Genomic DNA, 25,524 nt, shown 5'->3' with positions numbered 1-25,524 from the left:
TGTTATAATAGAGTTGTTAAATATATGGAACTGCTTTTGAATATTATTTTTGTCTGCAATTTAAAACATGTTTTAGTCTCCTTCAGCATTCACTTCAATTACGTTGCTAATATGTAATTGCAATTTCTTGCAAGTCATCTTCTAGCATTTTAGCCATGCTAAATATGCTTTTATCGCTTTCCGTCCCTTGTTCAAAGGACGTTTGGTTTTAAAAAATTTCTTGATGACTGTACAACGTACCACTTATGTGTTTGCATCAACTAAGCCAGCATGCTTTTTAAATAGCAGGACTGAACTGATTCAGTGGACAAACAAGTACTAGCTGCTCTGTGAACAACAAGTTTGTGACATCAAAGCCACAAAACTGTACTCTCTCTTTAGATCACGTTTCTCTCCTTCTGTTCGCATGTCTATGAAATGTGTAAGCGTTATTATTATTACACATTATCAAACTTTCCTATGGGGAAAAAAAAAATTAATCATTCTGAATCTTTGCAGCAAGCTGTAATCTGTAATCCATTTATGTAGCTATACAAGTGTACAACTACAGGAATATTTAGACAAAATTACTTCAAATGAACTCTCTTCAAGCATTTTAAATTTCATGGAATGATTTTTTTGGTTCATTACTTGTACATTGGGATACCAAATTTGGTTTCTTATCTAAACAAAATTGTATTTCTTTTTTATATATTTCATTTTTTTGCATAGAAAATTTGAACAGTCCTTTTTTGTAATACTGTTTCGATGTGTCTTTGTAAGTGTGTATGTACCTATCGTAAGCTTGCTTGTGGCTTGGCTTCAGAAGGTTGTGTGCCCCTTGCTGCTTGTTCCCTCAGTCCCTTCAACCCAGCACGTCCCTCAGTCAACACTCTACCTTGAGTTGGCACCACACAAGCTTCGCCAGTAGATAAGTTGGCAAAGTGCATGGCTTCTTGCATGTTTATGGGTTGCTGAAAGGTTCCCCGAGGAGCAAACACAAAAAAAATGACGTGAGCCATCAAAGGTAGTGATGTTGGCGTTGAGCAGTGTTGCTTATGTGCATGTTAACACATGTTATCAAATAAACTTTGTGAATGTTATTTATGACTTGGTTTTAAGAATAGTGGAATAATTAATAAGGGTGTGCGAAGCTTTGGAAAGGAAAGACAAGCAGTTACAAATATATGACATCGGTCAGCACCAGTTTGGCTGAACACATGGCGATCATCCCTCTGCCCCCCCCCCCCCCCCTCCTTCATCAAGGGCCCACAACTGCGATGTTTGTCTTTTGACAACTCAGGCAATTACTTCTCCTGCCTAGCTGACAAAAAGGGGTGGTAGGGGGGAATGTGAGTGCCTCTTACACAAGCACACAGGCATTACAGTAAAAAAAAAAAATCCTACTTAACACTGCACTCTGTTCATGGTGAGGCAAGACTTTTTTGGCAATTCAATGAACTTTTTAGATTTTGTTGGTGGGATATTTTTATAAATTTTACAAAATAAATAATTCACACAGGAATTGTAAGTCTGGTGACAATAATGAGGTGTCAAAATGTGAATGTTTGCTTAAAGACTAGTCAAAAACAGTCTCACCTTATTGTAAACAGTGTGTATCTCTCTATCTTCTTTTTCCTTAATCGTAAGTTAAATCGGAAATAAGACTCATCAATGTTGAACACTATTTATGCGTGTGCCTGAACTCAACATAAAGCCATGAACAGTTGCCTACTCACCTACTCACCTACTCGCTCCCCTTCACCCACCAATTCAGCTGCCATGTATTTTTAACCTCCCGCCAAGGCGTGTTCACGCACGTACGAGCACAGGCATTGTCACTGAGCTCCAGATATAAAATCAGCCTCCCTTGCTTGGCACTTGGATGCGATCAGCAAGTCACCTCACTTGCTCGGCACTGATGTGGTCAGTTCACAGGGTTAGGAATGGGAGCGATACGGCTGTATACATTGTAGCAACGTTTTGTATTTTTTTTTTTTTTTAACTATCTGATTTCAAATTAATTTCAGTAATGTGATAATACAAGCTTGCCTTTTTAAAGCTCAGAGATCAAATTCATTCAGTTAGTTTGTGTGAGACAAAAAGTAGTCTAACAGGCTAATTTCTTTAATTTTAAGAAATTACATTCTATAAATAATTAGTTTGTATTTGAATTCCACTATCTCACTCTAATGCAGGTAGAATGTCCTCACTCAGACTTATTGTGGTACGAATTAGGGGTGCACACGAGAATAGCATATTTTAACGCTGAGTCAAGTGGAGTAGTGCAGTTTAGTAGTCGGCAATTTTTTTCTCGTAAGCTCAACTAACGGAAATAGTGGCACAAAAGTACACACTGTTTATTGAATCTCATGATGGTTCTGTACTCACTGTCATAGTGCTAACTGCGTAATAGTTAACAGTCCCTACATACAAAATACTGTGTAATCCATTGCAGTCTATTTTACGAAAACGTGAATCTTTTTTAAAATGCTGAATTATCAAAGTAGTAATTGAAGTAGCTTTTATTTACATATTTAAACCCTAGTTATTCCCGAGTTTTCATTGTTTACTGGCGACTGTTTATTTTAGTTCAGCAATATTATAACCACAATTTTTGCTAATTTCATCTTGATTCTTAAACCATTATTTAGGTTTTTTATAACTTTTTGTGTCACAACGTGTGTTTCTTCATAGATATATACAGCAAGTAATCTGCTACTGTATCTTATGGTTTGATCAATTTATGTATAGACTTTGAAACTATGACAATTTCTTTTTTTAATACCCATCTCAATGGAGTGTCTGTGTTTTGTGGTGTAGTCCATGGTTTTTGACGTTTATTTTTTCCCTCTTGTAGTGTGTGTGACAAAAAATACAAATAATAATTGGCTATCAAGTTTGAAATGACAAATATGCCATGTTTTGAATTGTTTACATGATTTTTTTCCGTTACTCTTCAGCGAGATAATAGCGGGAAAAACTTTTAATACTTGTTCAATATTTAAAACCTTGCTTAATGTTGATGTATTGGATTCCAAAGTCCCATTAAACATCGAAAAAAGGTTATTTATATTGCACAAATGTTTTAATCTCACCAGTAAACGTTGGTACACTATGTCAAGTATTCGTAAGCAAACGAATATTCATTATTTCAGGGTGTTAGTATTTTAGGTCGAATCGAATACGAATAGTTTATTAGTTGTATTCGTATCCGAAAATTTCAATATTTGCGCAGGCCTGACCATTAGCACATCCTAACAGGTGTGAGGTAAACTAGCCCTGAAAGCTTTTGGCTTTTTTCTCTCCAGAGCTGCTGCTTACATGCGGGATGGCGTAATATAAACGTTGGCTGACATTCGGGCCATCATCTGAGATAAATATGCAATGAAGGAAGTGAATACATAGCTATTAAGAAAAGAGCAAAATTGTATTTAATGCTACACAAGTGCCGTTGCCGTTGTGCGTGTATGGAAATAAAAATTAACGAAAAAGAAAAAAGCGCTTCTTTGAATCTTGCTGTAATTAATTGGAGTGGATTATCTGGGTCACTGCTGAAACCTGCACACTCTCCTCTCCCGCAAACCCGCTGCAACATGTCCGTAGAGTCGTGAACATTCTAGTGTTCTGTAGCTGTTTGTGTTGCAGTCGCACGTTCTCCGTTGCAGATCGCATTTCCAGCAAGTTGTCTTGTAGGGGTCCATGTGTTGAGTGGGTGTACACATAACTGTTAAAAATGTATTGTTTATCTAAGCTGTGAATACTTAAAGTGGGAAAGACAGAAAGAACTTTTTTCTATACTTTTTTTTGTGTGCTGAATACTTGCACATTTAACTTAGTAAGAGCAAAATTTCTAACACAAGAGTTTTAAAATTTTCAAAACAGTTGGATCTCAAACCTTCTGAAAAGATACTCAGTTCATTTCAGGCAATCATTGTAATTATTCCACATTTAAAATGTAGCTGCATTCATAAGTTTATCTTGTTATTGCATAATTGCATAAGAAATATTTTTTTTTATATACAAACAGTGGCAGTTGGTTAATCGTCTAAACATCTTACAACATCTTACTAATTATTTCTCACCTAGTGCATGGTATGCAAGATGTGCTGATAAGCACCTATTTAAGCACTTGAAGATGTAAGAATGAATTTTTTTTTAATGTAGCTTAATATTTCAGTAATGTTCGACTTAAGATTTGAATTCAATAAAAATATTTCTTTACACGCCCTCATTGATAACAGTGTCGTTAGTGTGTCTGTCCACTTGTAGTAGGACGGCTGGAGAGTGTAGAGGACTGGCTTGCGCGTGCATGTGACGGTGGCGGGCTGGCTTGTCGGCAGGAGCGCGCGGAGCTGGTGCTGCTGCGCTACTCGCACCGCTGGGCGCGGGAGTTCGTGCGCCGGCACCTCGACCTGACGGTGGACGGGGCCGACCGCAGGGCGCTGCCCCTCTCCCCCCTGCGACACTGCTTCTCCTCCAAGTGCCCCTGCCAGTTCGTGGAGGAGCACCTCAAGTACAAGCCCAGAGGCAAGTGCTCCCCGGCAGAGTTCTGCTGCCTGCCCGACTTTGGCTTCGACTAGTCCTCCCCTGCACTGCCGCACTCGGCACCTTCCGCGCGTGTTCGCACTGAGGGGAGCATGCCTGCCTGCTGAGCCCCGGGCTCCAACCGGGAGTTGCCTTGGGACCTGCTTCCTGCGCTGCAGTTGACAGTTGGTTCGATGTTTCACGTGGCGCCATTGCAGCTCCTGAGATTAAGAATTTTCACGGCTGATAGGTTCACCGCATCATGAAGCATTTAGGATCTTCATCTTTTGGTTTTCAGCTTTTCGGTTGGTTGTCCAGATTGGCGAAGGGTTATAGGTAGTGTGAACTTGGGGAATCTCACTTCTGTGCCTGAATGCTGCTCTACGATAGGTTTGTTTTGTACTGTTTCTTCATTGTTTGGCTTAGGAGCTGATACAAGAAGGCTACACCAGTACATTAACTATTTGTTTTTCCTATGTGTTTATGTACTTAGTTTTATTCATTTATTTTTTTTGTTTTTCATTTTCAGATAGAGATTTTTATGAATATTTGGTTATTCTACTTGGAAAGTATTTTCTTCCAGCCGGTACTTCATGTCCATTAAAGATTTTTCAGTTTATTTTTATCTCCCTCTGATAATTAAAAGAAAAAAGCTTACTTCAGACAGCTGAGCTGATTCTCATACTCGTCAGAGCATGGTACCAGTTATGTTTTTTATCAGTTGACTACTTGCCCTGGTCCTCCGGGTGGTTGCTCTGTGCGGTAGAGTTATGTCGCCCACGTTGTGCAACAGGACGACGACTGGGCTGTTTTGGATCCTGGTGCTAATATTTTAGCGTTCAAGTTTTCTATGATTTGACCAAAAGAAATTGTTACGTTAAACGCTAATTTCGGTGACATTTAATTTCCACAATTGTTCTAATCTTACAATGCCTCTTGTTTGTTCTGCAACTGTCAGCTGTGTTAGTTGGATACAGTCATTCCAGCACCTTGCATGTGATTTCTTTTTCGCCGTCCTCACCAGAGTTGGCCAGGCTATTCACAAATGTAGTATTATTTAGTGTGTTTAATGCTCTGTTCAAGTTCCTTCCTGGCAGTATTCTGGAGAAAAATGTGTAGTCTAGTTTATACTCAGATTTTATCATCACTCACCGTCTTTCAAAGAAACTCCCACTATCGATTTTAATATTTTGTTTCATGTTTATGTGCTTAATGTTTATGCTTGAGGATGACATTTGTCACAGTTCTTGACTTTGCATTTGATCAGATGCTGACTTTTGAGTGCCATACATTTGCATTTCTTCAATTCTGGTCTTTCGCGACGAGCCCATTTGTTTCAAGCATATGCAGTCTATTTTTTAAGTGCATGTTTTTAATGTTGGTATTTGGTGAAGGAAATTGCTAAGGTGTACGTATATTTGTACTTGTACTTATAGATAGATAACTTGGTTGTGGCTCTACAGTACATAATAACATATCTTTAGGTGCTCGTGTTGGTGTGGGTGTCCTGATGTGCCTTCTGGGTATGTTCGTCATGTATCACAAACATGTATTGCAATGACACACACACACACATGTCTGCATATTTGCTGTTTTATTTTTATGTGAAATTTATTTTGACTATACCTGTGATAAGGGTTTGTTACAAGAGTACTTAAAATTTCTTTACTTTTGACCATATTATTAGTGTTTGTTATGTTTACAGTTATTTTATTTTCATTAGTATTGTATCTTATGAGTTTTATAAACTATGTTACGTTTTTGTATGCTTAGCTACTAATCAAACAAAAATTTAATTAGAACCTTTTTACCCTGTAGTAATAACTAATGTAAAATATATATATATATTTTTTAAATTTTTAATGTAAATGTTTTCATAAAATAATCACTGGCTACTGGATTTATTCATGTTGTATTGCAGAATAAATTTACATATTTAGATTTATTTGAATTTTATGGTTTTTTGTTATAAGAATGTAAATATTTGTATGTAGACAAGATGTGATGTTCATTAGTTGTTTGCAAAGCATTGCTGAATGTAATGTTTTCTACATGTATTGTGAATCAGCTGTTTTGTGTGGCGGATGTGTCTCAGTGAGAGTTTTCTGTTCTGTTTCTAGAGACAAGACTCAAAACAATATTTAATTATTTTGTTTCAAAACTTAGGTTCTAGGCATAATGTAGTTCCAGAGAAATCCCATGTCCATGTACATTTAATACTCATTTCTTTTGATGTGTTGTTCTTACTGTTGTCAGTATTTATACTTTTCAGTATGTGGCTGCTAAGCATTTTATTCTTATTTCTTATTGAAATCATTAACGTTATTTTTTAAACCAGTTTGTGGCAAGCGTTACTTATAAGTTATAAAGTATGCAACATTTGTTAATGATCTTTGTATGTAGCTAACTAATTTCGCAGCAAAGCCAAATTTTCTCAAGTGAATCGGGTTAGTCGTTGTCCCATCTGTCTTCACGCCGGTTTTATGCGGATCTGTCTTACTTTAGTCTTTTCATCTCCCTACATATAGCACATAATTCAGCCACTTAATCTGCCTCACATATTGCAGCCTGTGTTTACCTGTGTCTCTTTAACTCCATTCGAAGGGCTTATTTGACACACTTCCTTTGCATTATATTTTGTACTCACTTTCTCATGTCTACTACCATCTTTATTTTCACTCACATACTCATCTTTAATCCCATAATAACTACAGTAAAACCCTGTTAATACATTTGCAAGGGACTAGATGCTAAAAACTTATTACAGTAAAACCTGTTTAAGAAGACATGGCTTAACTCTTTGAAGGGCGATGGTTAGTTAACTAACCACAAAAATTATGTCCACACAGGGGTGGTGGTTAGTTCTGCTGAACACATTTTCTTTTCATCGTGCGCGTCAGGGGCAACAGCTATCTGTACTAACCACACGTCTTTGTTAGACTGTGACCCGCTAGATGACAGGACATGTACCGTCCAGTGTTCGGGCAGCATGTTAACATTTCTAGTGGATGTTTATTACATAGTGGTCACGTTTTTATTTACTGCTTGGCATTTTTGAGTGTTTGTGTAGTAAATTTAATATTTTGAGCGAGTTTTTGTTTTGTTAATGTAAGCACTTCTGCCAAAAGGAAAACAAATGAAATAAAGAATTATGCCCTGAAACTTACATACACAATACTAGGGATAATTAAAGAAATACAATAATAATTAAATATAAATTAGGAGGGAACGAGGCACTGGCTTGACTCTGCCTCTTGCCGGGTTGTTCACACACGCACACACGCATACGTTGGCCGAGGGAGATTCTAATGGACGGGACGGAAGAAAAGGGGTAGGAGGGTGGTAACATATCATGCTCTAGGGAGCGTAGCCCCGGTCAACGTCATCCTTATAATGTTGTTTATGTTAACATATATTGACGTAAACAAAATTATTAGGATGATACTGTTGTCCTACCGCCTCTGCCATTCAAAATAAATTTCTTTAGGGGTGCCAACTCACCTTGATTCCATACCTACGGGCCAGTTGGCAGGGCGAGCAGAGACTCGTTTCAGGGCGTGACGTCGCCACGTGGCTGCAGCAGGCGGCAGGAGTGATGGTGGCTCTCTGATGGTGATGAAGGAATTCGCGGCGCTCACACGCTGGTACAATTTGGGTTGCGTCCTCCGCGCCGCGTGCACACCTTTCCCTCTCGAGCGCTGATGATCAACTGGCGTGCATCGTCACACGGTCGGTTGTCGCGCTGGCGACACCACTCGCCAGCGGTGGCTCGTATCCGTCGCGTTGCACTCCCCTCCAGAGAGGAGGGGTCGAGGTGGCATAATGACCCTACCATAGAGACCCGGAAAAATTGTTTTCGTGATTTTAAGAAAAATTACTTAACACTGTTTAACAGTTGGAAATGAATTTTAATGCAAGTTAAATATTTCATGAAATTTTGAACTTCCGAATTTCTTTGAAAATTCACAATTTTTTTTTATCCATTCAAAAATATTCACAAATTTTTTGTTGTTTCAAGGTATATATATTTTTTATTATTAGATGAATAACCGGGAATCTGGAGTGATGGCCGAAAATTATTACCCTAGGGCATGAAACTGATTTGAGCGGCAGCGGGAGGTAGAGATTATATATTTATTTTCTTAATTGCAGACAGGATTTTAATAATATCTCACTCTTGTTTGTACACGTTTTTTTTAATTTCGGGGTTCTTCCTTGGCAGAAGCTACCTGGAAGGATGGAGAGATAACCAGAATCCCTGTGGTCCGTGTTGATTCAGGCATTCAGCAGTTAACACAAAAAATTCCTTTGTTCTATCGACTCGCCCTCACTCCAAGCCTTCAAGGGCACTGCTAAGTTTTGTTACTCTCTCATTCTTGAGTTGTGCTTGGGATATTTTATCACTCCCAGTCCTTTTCTTGGTAGATGTATTTCCCTTCATATACACCTGTTTAACCAGCCTTACCTCTGTAACATCTGTTCAACTATGCCTTAACAGTTCCACCGCTGTGAATCAAAACCCAGCCACAGATTTGAAAAAAAGAATAATAAAATGGTAGAATGAAATAGCTTCACACGCTGAAGTCTTTCATTTGTAACAAAGGCCAGTTTAATCATTTCTGCATCAACTGAATACATTTTCTGTATGGTTACTAAGTATATCACAATTACAAAGTAATATATAATGCTATGTAATTCCATTTAGACTTTAATACTGTACATTTTACGAACATCGCAACTATTTAACCTATGAAATTTTTGTTTAATAATTTTTCCAGCTTAAGAAGCACATTTTTTTGGTTTTTTCCAATATTTTCTTAATAGGTTTTTACTGTATCAGGAAAAACTGCTTAAGAGAGCAATAGTTCAAAATCAGTTGCTACATAAAAACAAATTTCACTCAAATGACATACCTAGGTTATGTTCTAATTGTTCAGCCTTCTCTTTTGCAGTTGTGCCTTTGTGGGGATTCCATTACTATTAAGTATATGTTGTTCATAATAAGCCTCACAATAAACTTTTAAAAGCAAACCTTGTGGCCATATTTCAAATTTATATCAAATTAAGGACTGAAGTAATTATTCAAAGTTATGTATTACCTCTTAAGATTTTATGTAAAACTAGTAACATTTTTGGTACCAGTGTTGAACTCTGCAGTTATTTTTTGCAGCATTCTATAATCTTGCCTCAAGAGTACAATTAAAAGTATAAATATTTTCAGTAATGTTCTTTATCATAAATAAATGTATTTAAATATAGCTGGTGGTTAGTATTTTATGTATGGATTAACTGTGAATTTTAACAGGTTTTCCGTAATGCGGCGGAAAAAAACATCAAAAATTTAATTGCTCCAAACAGCAGCCATTTTGTTCACAGCAGTGAAGTGCCATAAACATCTTCTGTCAGGGATGACCAAAATCAATGCCACGTTAGAAAGGTTTGAACATAATATATTGGAAACTGCTGAAGAAGCACATGCTACATATTCTCACCTTTCAAATAATATTTTCGTTGCTATACCACCATCACACAAAACGACTTGTTTTTCTCCAGTCATGTTTACGATTTTCCGCTACAATGTTTTTTTCTTTCCAAGGCACAAGTTTTCATATCCTGGTTTTTTTTAATCATTTTATGTTGGTTCAGCAGCCGTAAATGATCGCTATAGTGCTAAAAGATGCAAAAGAACCTGCGCAGACCTCAAGGTCTCTGGGATCACGTGACGAGAGCGTGGAGTAGGGGGCGGGATTAGTAACGCAGCGCTTCCTGGCTCGGCTGTCTGGCAGGCCTAATTGCACAAACCAATCTGTGCCATTGCTTCTACATCGGATTTAAATAGCATATTAAATCTGGCATACCATTGCGGGCACAATTACGGGAGACAGCCCACAATGTTGCAACACGTTTCTGTGAACAAAAAAAAAACTTTTTTAAATTGACGTCCAATGTCCCTGACACAGTGCTGCTACAGGTGTATCAAAAGTTAAACGAATTCTAGCAGAGGGTAAGACAAAGAATAAAACCATTTTTCATTTTTCTACACCGAAGTGTAAGAAAACAGAGCTCAGGAAAAATAATCAACGAAGATGATTTTGCATGTGGTGCTGTATTAAGCCAGAATCCGTAAGCATGTAATCAATTTCAAATTTTTTGAATCTTGAAAAGTCCCAGTGGTCTTCCTTGCTGTTTTCTCATTGCATACGGTCTGTCTGCCTTCAGTGAGTCAGTTGGCACTGGGATTCATTGTGTGAAAATAATTCATGTGCTGTTCAAACAATTATAAAATTTAGATTGTTAACATGTCTTGAATGAAAGTAGTAGCTATAACTATAATTTAGCTTGTGATGAAAATTCTTGCTGCTAAGATAATCATGTCATTGCTGGAAAAGTTTAGTCCATTTCTGTAACACAATTATGTCTCTGTCTCTTAATTGGTGTGATATATTTCCAGTTTTAAAGTCTTAGTAAAAAGTGTCAAAAATTTGTAATGCAAATTTTACTGTCTTTGTCTCTAGAACAAGAATTGTTTTTGAAGTTTTTGTAGTGGTGGTCATAGTAATTCCATTTTTTAAAGTTTGAACATTAAAATTTCCATAATAAGTTAAATAAAGATTTTAAAAAACTTATTTTTGTCAGTTTCTTGTTGGAATCTACAAATTTCAATGTAGCTTGGGAATTATTTTAATTTTGAATACTTTCATCAACTTTTCTTGCTAAATATGAGTGTAACTTGTTTTACTGTTAAGTGTTGACATGAAGAATGTTTGTTCCGTCCAGCAGTTTTAATTTGGTTAACATGTGTTGTAAAGTCATCACAATATTATTGTTAATTTATTGTAATTCTGTTAGTGTAGCATATGTAATTATGTATATATTCTGTGTTATTAGCGTGTACAAATAATAATGGGGTCCATTTTGTGGTTCTGAATAACCAATAAACAAGTTTTAATAAAAAAAATTGGGCTAATTGTTTTTATCGTTGTGAAATAGATACAGTTTAACGAGATAAAGATATTTAAAAAGAAAATAGTATTACAAAAGCTATTGTTTTGAAAAGGAATTCCAGTATTCATCTCGTACCTTAACATTTTCAATCAGATTAGTTTATTTGTGTAAATATGACTAGGTACGTTTTTAAATGATTGTTAATTGATAAAAATTTCTTTTAATGCAGATATGCAGGTTATTTTTGTTTTAATGTAGGAGTATAAACTGGATATTTCCTGATTGCAAAGTGACTAAACATTTCATTTTATAAATTACTGTGTATAACTCCATAGTGCTTGACTCATTGTGAGGGTTTTAGATAAGAGTTTCAGTGAACATATTCAGGGGTGCCCACAAGGGGGGGTAACGATGCAGACTGCGTCATTAAAATTTCAGGGGGGGGGGGGGTTAAAAGAAGAGAAAAATGTATATTTTATTTACATAATTATAGCTTCTAATGTGAAAATACATTTCTGGTGTTTTGATAATTAAAAAGAATCTTGTAAATCAAATGGCAACCCCGCACTTTCCTCAACAAAAGCAGTTTGGCATCTGTCGGTTCAGGATGGAAATATTATCTGATATGACCAAAATTATTATTAGAAAATCAGTTTTAATTAATGCAAAATGTGATAAAATATAATACTAAAAAAGTATAATATTATAAAATAATTGAGTAAATCATTGAGAAAATGGCATTAAAAATTTCGGGGGGGGGGGGGGGATCATTGGGTTAGGGGGGGGGGGGGTGAGTCATAGTGTTTGGGGGGGATGGGCACCTCTGACATATTACTTATTGTGTGTGTGGAGACTTCGCGAGGCACGGATTGCGTGTGGTGTCGGAGAGGCAGTGGCATTGAGGTGTTGGTTGCTTGCTTGCATGCAGCGTATGGGCGCAAGACGTGCGTGGCGCTGGTCGGTGGCACTTGAGGCATCACGCACACGTAAGTACACCACACGACAGCTTTGCTGTGCGGCACGCTGCACAGAACTGCACAGGCCTGTACGTCGGTAGTTGAGGGATGCTTTGTCGTGCCGTTCGTTGTTTTAGCATGAACACTTTACTGTCACAGATCTACATCCAACTTCGAAGGCTCTCTTAGGAATGCAGTTTTAGTCTGTGTTTCATCATGCATGGCACATATTTGTAATGAACTGATGAAAAAACAATGTTTGTGGTAATTTCAATGCAAGATGGATACATTTAATGGCACATAATAATATTCTCTAGTCTGCAGTTTCTAGCTACTTGATGTTTTGGATTGATACACTCCAACAACAAATATCACAAACCTTTGTCTCAGCTTATTGTAGCATTTAAACACAAAAAATCTGAATTGAGACCTATGCTGTAAAGTGTGTAGGAGCAAAGGGGAGTAAGGGTGAGAGCTGTAACCCTATTAATAGAGCATGGATTTGGAGGGTTCTCCTCAAGGAAATGTGAAGGATGTGTGGAGCTTCAGAAAGTCAAAGTAGAATCGAAAACTAATTTTCTTCAAGTTAATCTTCAAAAATATTTAAAAAAACTTAAGAATTTAATGCCTTTGGACTTGATTGTTTTAAGACTTTTAAATGAACATTTTTTTTAGTTAATTAATTTTTTGTAAAATGGCAATTTATATTTTCTAATTAAAATCAGTTATATTTGTGATGTAATTTCATTTTAGCCTTTAGTGAAAGCCACAAGTTTTATAGTTTGGTGAATTGGCAAACCAATAGAGGTTGGTTGCTTGTTAATGTATATTTTATAAATATGTATTTTATTTTTAGTTTTTGTTATTCGTTGTTAATAAATAAAAGCATAAACTATGGCTACGTAAAAATTATGTAAGGTTTGAAATTGTTCAAGATTTTATAGTTACGCAAATATTTAGTTGTGCGGAGCGCCACTGGAGATCTGGAAGAGGGAACAAACTCATGTCACTGGAGTGTTGAGTATGAGGGAGTGATTGTTGCGCCATGACATAGTCGTGTTGGACTTTCTGCAAGGAGCGAGTCGTGAGTGTCTGTCTGCGACAAAAATGAATATGTGAGAGTGCCAGATGAGTTTATGAAGATTTCACAGGAATTTTGTGCGTGCCAAGAAAGGCACGTCAATTGCTTTTGAGCAAGCAAGCATGGCACGCTAATTTGCACCTTCGCATGTATGTGACATTGCACCGGCTGAAGAGCAGAATGCCCAATATCTGCTTGAAAATTTCTTACTGGCAGTAATGCCGTACGAATTTGATTTCAATTTTTAAGTGTTTGCTACAACACACTACCAGCTGTGAACGTACTCGGCAAGTAACTAATGAAAATTCCGAACTCAGTCAGTATACCTGTTCTTATAGAGCTTCAGCGGAACTTTAATTCTGGAGAGTTTAAATGACTGGCAAGAGACTAGTGTTATTTGAAAGGAACAATGAAAGAATTAAAAGCCTGGGCATTTGAACTAATAAAACTTGTTGTATCATTTTTTACATAGCCTCAATTTTGTAGAATAGTAAATTACATGGTAATTTTGCTGGATTATATATATATTTTACATGTTAAATTATAGGATTTTAGCAACCGTGCATGCTAGTGGAGTATTTGTATTTTATTCTTTTTTTGTAAATATTTATAACTAGCTGCAGTACCCAGCGTTGCCCGGGCTGAACACAGGGTGAAGGAGAACTGTTTAGAGATCAGATGTAGTTAGTAATTGTCTTCTTAATTTGAATGTCAAGTGTGCAAAATAATTTATATCACTTTCAAATACCGACAGACGTTGTTCTGCCAGTTTATAGTTATTTACCTGGTCTGTATGTAATCTAGACTCTATAAAGCAATATAGAAAAAAAACTGATAAATAAGGGATTACTAATATTAAAAAGATTCCATTATCTAGCTAATGCTCGGCATGCATTGCAATTCCTCATTGTTTTGTTTTGTAATATGTTTGAAGTAGTTACACATATACAAATAATCTATCCATGTCTCTAAATATATATTTATCTCTATCTACATCTATAGTCCTATATATCTATGTATCTCTCAATCTGTATTTATCTCTTTATATCTACATATATACCTCACACTATCTCTTTGTATTCTATATGAGGGTACTCATTGCTTTGTTGTTAATATCACACGGGTGTTTTTTACTTGTATGGGAAAATTAAGAATGATAAGGCATCTAGTGCATGGCAACAATGTTAATAGGCAATAGGAAATAAACTTCTAGCGCCTGCGGCATTGTCAACACACACTTCGTACGTGTACTGCATGTTGTATCTAACCGCCTCCAACGCATTTGATTCTAAATTGGACTTATAGTAAGGATCCCTAATGTTATTGATAATATAATATAGCCTATAGCCTTCCTCAATAAATGTACTATCCAACACTGAAAGAATTTTTCAAAACGGACCAGTGGTTCCTGAGATTAGCGCGTTCAAACAAACAACCAAACAAACAAACAAACTCTTCAGCTTTATAATATTAGTATAGATAAATTAAATGTTACACTCAAGTCATTGCCCTTGTTTACTCTTCATATAGCTGATGCATATATATTTTAATTTACTATTAAAAGCAACCTGATAAACTTTAATGCCACTATTTATATATTTTTTGGAGTTGTATGATATTTATTAATAAAGTATGTAAACTTGTAGACTCTACTCCTATCACACTGTTGTTTTCTAGTTGTGTTCACTCACTTACAATAATGTTTCAAATTTGCACAACAGCGTATTTTTAAGTTTTTGAAAAGATGCTTAGATATAGGCAATAACCATAATGTGTTAAAGTTTTTATGTCATTATTGTATTAAATAAGTAATTTTTTTAACAATTTTTGATTTTTATTTGCAATTAGTGACAGTTTGCTAACTTGCTAAATGTTTCAAACATTGTTCTTCTTTAGTGTGCTATATGCAGTGATTGCTGATAAAACACCTTGTCAAGCACTTAAAAGTTATATCTTTGGAATTTTGGTAATGTAGTAAAATATTTAAATTATATTTCACTTCCACATCGGTGAAGATTTAGATCTTCATCTTCGACTTATATTGGAATTTTTAAAAATAGTTTTTTCACACTCCTAAACCATGTTTAATTTGTTAGTGAAAATATTTTTATTTTATGCTCTTCTTGTTCATAATATTTACATATTACATTGATTACACTTACAAAGTTTTAGTTAAAAAAAACAATATTATTCCATTCAGTAACATAAAAAATAGTTATCATTATTTGATGATCAAAACATCTCTTGGTTTGTATTGAATTTTTAACATAACATTAGTCTCAACATGCAGCTCTTGTATTTAACAAAAATACAGTACATGACTTTCAAGCAATTAATATTAAACATTTTATTTATTAATGTGTTGTAAGAATTTCAGAGTAAAACTCTCCTCATTTTTAATAAAATAAATATTTACAATGCCTTCTATGCAACTAAGTTATACTTAAATAATATATTTTAACTAAATTCAATAATAGTTTATAGTTTATTTTAATCACCACACCTGATTTATTAGTTTCAAATTATACTGTAACGGTTTTTCATTTTAAAGTTAAAGCCATTGTGGGGAGTTTTTGGATTTTTTTTTTACATTTTGTAAGTGTTATTAGATATAAAAGACTAAAAAAGATTATTAAATTTGTCTTTATAAAAAGGTTTGGATAGCTTTAAAATTTAAATATTCAATTTTAATTCTCAAAAATAAATCTTACAATAATTATCCACTCTGGCCAAGGCATTTTTAAAACATAACCATATTTAGCATGCACAATCTCTGCATAAGTTCTTCACACCATTTCAGCTTTGTTTTATAAATGAAAAAGAGCTGCAATTTTGTATGTTTTAAAGTTTTTACTACCTAGACAAATGGATTCACTACCCATATCCAGTAGGTTCACATTATTTTACAGAAGATGTGTACGACTCATGCTAATAATAAACTTTATCGTATGTCATTGACAGTAACATAAAAATCACCCCTCATGTGCTTCCGAACTGTTTTTAACAGGTGCACAGAACTCACGCTAGTAATTCCCATCTAGTCCTACTGAAGGGTTGGTTACAGCAAACTTCATTTGTGATGATGTGAACACACATGCCCAGAGGCGGGATGCAGCGGTCAGTGTATTCAGCCTGAAGTGAGGGAGCGGGGGGGGGGGGGGGAGGCGGGACGGCTCTGTGTATGTGTGGAAATAGTAACAGCCGTGACAAGGTTTCACTTGGTAAAGATTATCATTTACAAACTAGAATTTGGAAGTTTGTTCGGTGTTAGAGCCGTACGCACCACCACTGTGCGTCATACTATTTTTACTTATCAACATTCTGTCAAAAAAAAAACTGCCTTTTAAGTTTTTTGATTGGAGGATAGGCTTATGTTAAAATCTATTAACAGAGGGGTGGAGTAATTGTTGGCAATCGTTTTACTTATGTTCTAATTGGAAATAAAAAATCAGAGATTTATTTGTTACTTAATTGCAGTATGGATTTCCCATTGCAAAGGGTATACTAGAAAATAACAGTGTTGAGCTGGAGTTAATAGTTTTAATTTTGAAGTCTTTCAAGTCAAATCGTTGAAAACTGGCAGTGACAAGTTGAAAACTGTTAGTTTATTATTAAAACTGTAATTGATTGTTAAAACTATTGGGATGTTTTCTGCCATTAAAGCCACAGAATGTAACAAATACAAAAGCCCATACCACACTGAGAGCTATGGTTAGTATTTAAGAAAGTTCCTCTTAAGAAGCACACAAGGAAACTTTATCCCTCGGTTCTGCTGTGCCCATTGGATAACTGCCGCAGCAAACAATCGCTGCATTGGGACAATGAACCATCAGTAGTGAAGTAATAAATAAGGAATATTGTAGTTTGGTAGAGTATCTGTACTTGCTTGGGACTTACGACTTAATTCCACTTTTAAATTATGTTTATGTGCAATTAAAAAATAAATGGTAGAATTCTTCTTTGAATTTTTTTAGAGGCAGTAGTAATCAAAAAGTTTTTTTTTATACATAAAGTATCCAGAAAACATTTAAAATTGAGTTTAACTAGCTCTTTTTATCATGGCAATTAACGACAGCTATTTGAACCGGCTTTCAAATGGTGCACGCTGTCTGAGACTCCTGTGCTGAACAGCTGGTGTGTTCTTGTGTGAGTGTGTAGCAGCCCTTCCTTTGTCTGGTCGTTCTCTGCTCAGTGCATTTGCTTGCTTCTCACTTCCATGATTTGTTACTCCATTGAGCAATATTTTACTTTGGCTCGTAGGCAGGAAGTGCCATAAACAGTCATCTTCTGTTTCATGATGCCAGGTACTAGTTCAATAGTTGTAAAGTAGCGCAATGCCACTGATACTAATAGCTGAGAGCCAAAAGGGTTCTGAATGTATTATCAACTTGACATGCTTTGACAGTTGTATTTTTCATTTTGTTACATGCCTTTGCATTAGGAAAAGGTAAGTTTCATTGATATTTTATGTTTTTTTTTTGCATCACCTCACGTTACTTTGTTTCCCACTCCACTCTGGAATAGGTGCTCTGCTGAAACCACATTGAACATGACACAGGGCAAAGACTACAGGCAATACAGTTAATAAATAATAAAATTGTCTGATGCAGTGAATTATCTATTTGTCAGCTTTCATGGGGGCGTGCAACAATCAACAGAAGGACTAAAATTTTCTTAGAGTACTACAAAATCATTTCTTTTATTCTATAAAATTTTCAAATGTGTTTCGTCATTGACCAGTGAGCCTATGTCTGGGGCACATGTGGTTGAAATGCTGTCTAATGCAAGGGTATGGTTTTGAGTCCTGGGTGGGGCATGTATATGTGACACTTTTCAAAACGAATATTACTTGACATTTTATTTGTAGGCTGCTGACTCATCTCTAAACTTTATAACACATGCTGCATCTCTGTCGGGAGACTACATTTTCAACACTGCATTGAGTATAGCAGACTTATGACATGAAGACAAGCACAACATTTTTTAGTTCATCACTTGACAAAGTATCCGGCCGGCCATTACCAAGTATCCAGCCAGCCATGTCTAAGTACCTATTCTGTGTGAGCGTGCAACCTACAAGTCTCATTGCGGAATCTAAACTGTCTCCATCACAAGCTTGGTTTTGTACATATTTTGCAGCATTCCTGGCCAGTGGAATACATTGTCATGGTCGGTGGGATAGGTACTTAGTCATAGCTGTTTGGATACTTGGTTGTTTTTTACTAACCTAACTAAAATGAAGTGTATTTGTTTGGGAGGGGTCTGGGTTAGGGAAGACTAGGTGCGTCCCAGGCTGAAGCCTTTTCGCCTAATCGTGTTGGGTTTCAGTCATGCAGAAAGTGTCGGTTAGAGAAATTATCCAGTCCATTGATTTTAATTTCCTAGCTTATATTATTCTAAGTGTGTAAGGGGAGGTTCCATGTTAGGGGAGGACGTAGGTGTGTCTCAGGCCGAAGCCTATACACTACCATACGGGTTTTTAACCATGCCGTACAAGGGCGTGTGCATCATGTGCTAATTGGGGTTTATTGGCCAGCCATGGCTGCAATTGGCGCCATGGCTGACGCCTCATTGAAAGTAAAGCCTAAAAGCTAACTAATAATGACCCTGGTAAAACCTGCATAGACACAGGGAAAACCCTGGGCCGGGTCATGCGGGGATCAAATAACATGCATTAAGCAAGCAGGTAACTACTGTACAAGAGGGAAGAGGGTCCAGGTAAGAAGAGTTGGGCGGGGCTGAAAAATCAACCATGCATGGGTTGGGTGCTTGGGCCTTGCGGCCTGCATTATTAAAGTTGAGCACACCTGGGTTATTATTAGCCAGGGGCGGGCGACTTCATCACTCGTCAGCCCAGCCCAGCTGCCCAGGCAGCCACCTGTAAAAAAAGAAATGGGCTGCTGCAAATATTCCCTTCCCCTAGCGCTGGAGCCGCGGCTAGGCCAGCGGGACAGCCTCGGTTCAGGCAGTATTCACAGCGGCAGAAGGCGGCAGAGCAAGCTCCGCAAGCGGGTAGACCCACTGACTCGCCGGCAGCTAGGCCTGGCGCAATGGCCCAGAGCACAAGTGCTCTCGACGGTGGCAGATGAGGCAGTAAACCGGCTCGAACTGCGGGCGCACGGGGTGCTAGGGAGCCTGGCGATGCGCCATCTTCATTTTCATTCTTTACGTCGACAGCAGTGTACCTTTCAATCCAGGGTGGGGGAGGGTCCCAAACCTCACTGCCCAAAATCCCCAAGGCGGTAGAAGGTCGCGCCGCTCGAGGCTACTACTGCCAGCATACAGTAGCCCCAGATGAAGGTCCCTTGTCGTCCCCAGGCCGTGGCTCCTTCCCGATCCCCGACGTGCGACTATGAATTTAGGTTGTAATTATTTTGGCCGACTAACTCAGTGAGAGGTGGGGGTTCGTGCCTACTGTGGCCGGGACCGGGAGCTGGGGAGAGGGGGAGGTGATGAACCGGGCAGGCGTATGGGAGTGGAGATCGAACCAGGAAACATCCGCTGTTAGCCTACAAGATGTTTTATTTAGTCCTTTTCCCTGAGCGCGCCTGACCCACAACGATGTTACGGGACACGTCCCCCGCCGCGCCATAACGAACGCAAATTGCAGGTCATCCACAAAGGTGCACTACTCCGCGACTGAAGATGTCGAACGTGGGAGCTAACCAAAACGACGGTAGCGATGCTAGCAACGCGCGTGGCAGAGGGCCTGCGACTCGCGGAGCGCAGCGATACAGGACCTCCCTCGGCGGCAGCCAAGCGGCGACTGCCGACTCCCCGCCCCGCGCGGAAGCAGCGCCGCGCGAGACTTGGAGAGGGGAAAGGGGGAAAGCGGCACGGAGGGTCGCGTGTCCACTGCGGGCCAGGCGCGGCCCCTGTACAAAGCTACACGATTCAAACAAAACACATAACTACCCTATTTGAATACACAATTTTAAGTCAAGTTTTTACAAATAATTATACAAAGATGTCCGTCCTTGAGCGGTCCAGAAGCGAAGTTAGGGCGCACGTGGGTGCGTCCCTAGCACGGAGCACTCACTGCACTGCACAGGGGGGTTTGGGGGAAATAGCCCCCCTCAGGTACCCGGCGGTGGGCAGAAACGGCCTCTAAGTCTATGAGGGCACGACGACTGTCGTCATATGCCCCCCCCTCTCCCCGAGGCCGCTCTGCCCACCGACGTCGGCTCAGGCCGGCAGGCGCTGTCGAGTCTGGTTGTTAGTTTGGTCAGGTGTGTGCTCATCGCTCGTCTGAGGTCGAGCGAACCGCGGCAGCAGCTGCATGACGCTGCAGCGCAGTCCACCCCTGTCCGTCCGTCGTAGGTCGCGGTACTTGTACTGCCCCTCCCACTCATAGTCCCGGAGATAGCGAGGGGTCGTCACGCAGCGCGTGGACCGGCGTACCTCGGGCCCGTCTCCCGCGTGCACCACCATCGTCGTCTCCTCAGGGGGCATGTCAAGCACCACGTCACTCTCCCCGCTGAGGAGTCGCACCGTCACTTCGTCGGCCGTCGTGTCGCTCGTAGTCACCGGCCCCCCCCCCCCCCCCCCGGCCGTCGCTCCCATGGGCGGGTGCACCCCCGTCGGCGTCTCGTACCATGGTCAGGGGGGGTCACTGTCGGGTCGTTCAGGTCGACCGGGTCCCCGGGGACGGTGTCGTCGGCGGACACCTCCTCGATGGTGACGTCTGACCTGCGCGTTCCGTCATCGTCGTCGTCCCGGAATATCGTGTCCACGAGGCGCTCCAGCTCGTCCAGGCTCGCACCCCGTGGTCTCCCTCCATCTGACGCGTCAGATGTCATCGCTCCCCCCTTTGGCTCCTGAATTAGGCCGACGTCCCCCACCTGGTCACCCTCAGGGATCGCCTGGTACTGCAAGGCCCGGTCAGGCTCTTCCGCTGGGTCGTCGGCGGGTACGGGGGTCGGTAGGTCGTCATCGTCGGTCGAGTCCGCCAGTCGGAGGTTGTCCCTGTGAACCTTCGTCGTGCGCCCATCAGCGCGACGGACGAGGTACGTCGTGCTCCCCAGACGAGCGACCACCTCCTGCGGCCCCGTCCACTTGGGCGCGAGTCCAGCGCAGAACCCCCTGTCGCCCGACGACAGATGGTGGCACCGGACGTAAACCCACTGTCCTGTCTCGAGCCGACCAGGGGGCCGGGTCGTCTGGGGTGTTCGTCGTGCCAGGAAGAGCTCCTGGTGTCGTCGGGCATCGTCACGTAGCTCGTCAACAGGTGTCACATCGGTGTCGGCGAGTGCTTGCGCCTCCCCGGGCAGGGCGAGGTTGCGTCCCTGCACCAGTTCGGCAGGGGAATGGCCCGTGACCACGTTCGTCCGTCGGCGCAGGCAGTACAGCAACGTCGGCAGGTGCAGGTCCCACTTGGTGTGGTCCTCGTCCAACCGTATGCGAAGCTGAGTCTTTATGTCCTGGTTTCGCCTCTCGGTCGGATTCGCGCGCGGGTGGTAGGTGGGCGTCGTGCGATGCTCCACCCCCCACCGCTCACAGGACATTCGCCAGTGTCTCCCCACGAACTGCGCCCCGTTGTCCGTCAGCAGGACCGCGGGGTACCCGTATCGCGGGAAGAACTCGCGCTCAAGCAGGGCAATCACATTGCCGGCCTTCACGTTTGGCACTGCGAACGCCTCCGCCCAGCGGGTGAAGACGTCCGTGACCACCACGATAAAGCGCCGGCCGCGGGACGTGCGAGGATACGGCCCCATGATATCCACCGCCACAGTGTGGAAGGGATCCCGGGGCCGTCGTGGGACCTGCTGCTCCTCTCCGTCGGGTCTCCGGGACTTCCGCTCCTGGCAACGCTGGCAGGCCCTGACATAACGACGTACCTCCGCCGCGTCCCCCGGTCAGCGGAACGTCCGTCGGATCTCCCGCAGTGTCTGCTCTGCACCGGGATGTCCAGCCAGGGGGTGGTCGTGCAGGTACCACAGGGCCCACCGCCTGGCCTCTGGCGGCACGTGGGTCCGCCACCTGCCCGACTTGTGCGGCCCCCTGGTCTGGAGCACGCCGTCAAGACTCCGGTGGCCCGGTACCTCTTTCTCCCCACACTCGGCCAGCCGGGACTGGGTGTCTGGGTCCCGGAGCTGCTCCGCCCGCACCCGCGAAAGCAAGTCGGCTAGCGTCTCCGGTGGCGTGTCTGGTTCGGGGACAGCGGGGCCGGGCAGCGCATACAACTCGCACGGCCGCGGCCCCGGGTTCTCGACGACGGGCTCGTGAATCGGGAAAAGCACCTCCTCCCAGCCCTGGTCGTCGCGGAACACACTCGTGGGATCCGGATTCCTGGACAGCTCGTCGGCCAGCTGATTTTCCCGTCCCGGGACGTGTTCCACCGAGAACGAGAACTCCTGAATCAGCATGGCCCAGCGAGTGAACTTGGACTTCCGGCCCTGAGCGGAGTCCAACCAGCGAAGGCACTGGCTGTCGGTCCTAAGCGTGAACGAGCGGCCTTCGAGGTGGTGCCGATAGCGCTGAAGAGCCCAGACGACTGCCAGGCACTTCTGCTTGTTCACGTGGTACCTCTTCTCAGCCGGCCCAAACTTCGCACTGGCGTACTCAATCACACGCCGGACACCGTCGCCGTCCACCTGGTACAGCACCGCACCCATCCCCTCCTGACTGGCGTCCGTCTGGACAAAGATGGGTTGGTCAGGTTTCAGTCGCGACAGCGTGTGACAGTTCCGGAAACGGTCTTTGACCTGGCGCAGGGCCTTGTCCGCGGCGGGCGTCCACCGGAACTTGGCCTTCGGCGACAACAGGTCAGTCATCGGGGCCGTGATCGTCGCGAAGTCAGGCACGAAAGACCACAGCCAGTTCAGCAGTCCCATAAGCTTTTGGAGCTGCTTCCTAGTCTTCGGCGCCTGCTTTTCCTCGATGAGTTCCAGCTGGGCAGGACGCGGACGGCACCCCTCCGCCGTCACCAGGTGCCCCAGGAACACGATCTCCTCAGCCCCGATGTGACACTTGTTCGGGGCACAAGTCAGTCCATGTCTGGCCAGCCTTTCCAGGACCAGCGTTAGGTGGTGCGCATGGTCCTCCCACGTCCCAGAATAGACGATGACGTCGTCCAGATAGGCACTGGCGAAGACGCCGATGTACCCGTCCAGGACGCGCACCATCATAGACTGGAACATGGCCGGGGCGTCCATGAGCCCGAACGGCATGGCACAGAACTGGTACCCGCCGACCATCTGGCGCAGTGAACGCCGTCTTCGGACGGTCGGCGGGGCATACCGGCACCTGCCAGTAGCCCGAATTCAGGTCTAGCGTCGTGAAAATTTTTGCGTCCCCCAGCCCGGCCAAGGCGTCAGTGATGTTGATCTGCGGGGGGGGGGGGGGGGGAGCGGGGATCGTCAGTCTGTTAACGGCCTTAAAGTTTACGCAGAAGCGTAAACTCCCGTCCTTCTTAGTGGCCAGCACCACCCTCGAGTTGTATGGGGAGGTGCTGGGCTCGATGACCCCGTCGCGCAGCATCTCGTCCACCTGAGACTGGATCGCCTCGTGCTCCCGGGGCCCGAACCCATGCACCCTCTCAAACGGCGGGCGGTGCGGCACCATAGGGATACTGTGCTCCGTCATCGTCGTGCGCCTTAACCGGTCCGCCGCCGCAAATACCTGAGGTCGGGACTCGAGGGCCCGACTGATGGCGTCAGCATACTCTGCCGGGACGTTGTGCCGGAGGTCCTCCAGGCGGGTGACTGACTGAGGAGAGGGAGGGGGGCTCTGGTGGATGCCGTACACCGTCCAGCGCCCGCGGGTGCCGAAGTGCATCCGTCCGGCCCGCACCTCCACAGCGGCGTCGACCTCGTGCAGCCATGGTGCTCCCAAGATCAGCCCCTCGCGCAGGTCGGGGACCACCCAGGCCTCGATGCGACTGACATGACCAACGATGTTCAGTGTTACCTGGGTTGTGCCCCTCGCCGTCGTGCTGGTGTCCCTGATGGCCAGCTGCACCTGCTCCGGGCGCGGTACCACCTCCTCCTCGGCGACCAGGTGAGCCGCGACGAAGGATCGGCTGGCTGCGGTGTCCACCAGGGCCAGCATCTCCCGGTCGTCGGCACGAACTGGTATCCGCAGCAGCTCTGGTTCCTCGGGTCCAACTCGCCCCAAGTGGACTGGCACCTGGCCCACCTCGCTCGCGAGTACCATGTCATCCGGACGTGGGGAGCCCAGGAGGGGCTCTGCTGGCAGCTCCGGCACCAGCGTGTCGTCCCCTCGGTGAGCTCCTCCGTCGGCGGCAGGCCGCCGGAGAGACACGTCCGGCTCCTGGACGGCTGGTGACGAGGCCGCGGGAGTCGGGGTGGCACTCCTCTGTCCCGATGGCGACCCCGGCACGGGGGCGTTTGGCTCAGGCCGCGCCCGATCCCCGCCGTCATCCGATGGCGCTCGGTCCTGCTCCGCAGGCGGCGTCCGAGTCTCCGACGGATGCCATAATCGGTGGATTAGTTCTGTCGCTGGTTCCGCTGCTGGTTGACGCCCCGGGGCGCGGCGCCCAGCCGTGATAGCCCGTTTTTAGACCATCCACTACTTCAAGTTGGCATTACTGGCAGCCATTAAAAAACAAACATATCAAGCACAGCAGCTGCTCTACAAGAAGCTTAGATCATCTACTTTCAGATGAGGTTGAATTAATATACCTAACTGAATAATTAAGAAAAAGAGAAATTTAAATTCACCTACTTTGAAAAGTTTGGAGTTCCTCAAAAGTAGGTTTTTTGATTAAACAATTCGCTACAAACCACGTGGGCCAAGGGCCGCGGCCATTTGCTCACTACTGTTTTCCCGCTTCTTACTGTTTCTTTTAGTGCCATTCCCGCGCATGCGCACAACTCTCTTCCCCCACTTTCAGCAGGTAGCCTGTATTTAGACCCTAGCCCGTTTTTGGACCTTCTCCTCTATATATCATGCATCATCTCGAGTTCGAATGCCGTGTGCAGTCGTTCATTAATTCTTATTTCAGGATTACCAGGCAGACTGTTTAGCCTACTGGTATCGCGTGTGGTCTTTGAGGGAGCCTGTATTTGGTAATTT

At 42.7% G+C, this 25,524-nt stretch overlaps 1 protein-coding gene across 1 annotated transcript in view; it reads left to right on the top strand.

Annotated features, from left to right (window-relative positions):
• Nucleotides 1–25,524, top strand: part of LOC134542736 (uncharacterized) — a 123,400-nt gene that overhangs the window by 68,657 nt on the left and 29,219 nt on the right. Inside the window, exons 8-9 of the mRNA XM_063387233.1 lie at nt 1,832–1,905; nt 4,233–4,509. Of these exons, the coding sequence (XP_063243303.1) occupies nt 1,832–1,905; nt 4,233–4,509 (351 nt within the window). The remainder of the gene's footprint in view (nt 1–1,831; nt 1,906–4,232; nt 4,510–25,524) is intronic.

This window comes from Bacillus rossius (assembly GCF_032445375.1).
Source record: "Bacillus rossius redtenbacheri isolate Brsri chromosome 9 unlocalized genomic scaffold, Brsri_v3 Brsri_v3_scf9_1, whole genome shotgun sequence".
In the NCBI taxonomy this organism is placed as follows: Eukaryota; Metazoa; Arthropoda; class Insecta; order Phasmatodea; family Bacillidae; genus Bacillus; species Bacillus rossius.
The sequence above is the reverse complement of the archived record's forward strand: the minus strand, read 5'-3'. Positions and strand labels throughout refer to the sequence as shown.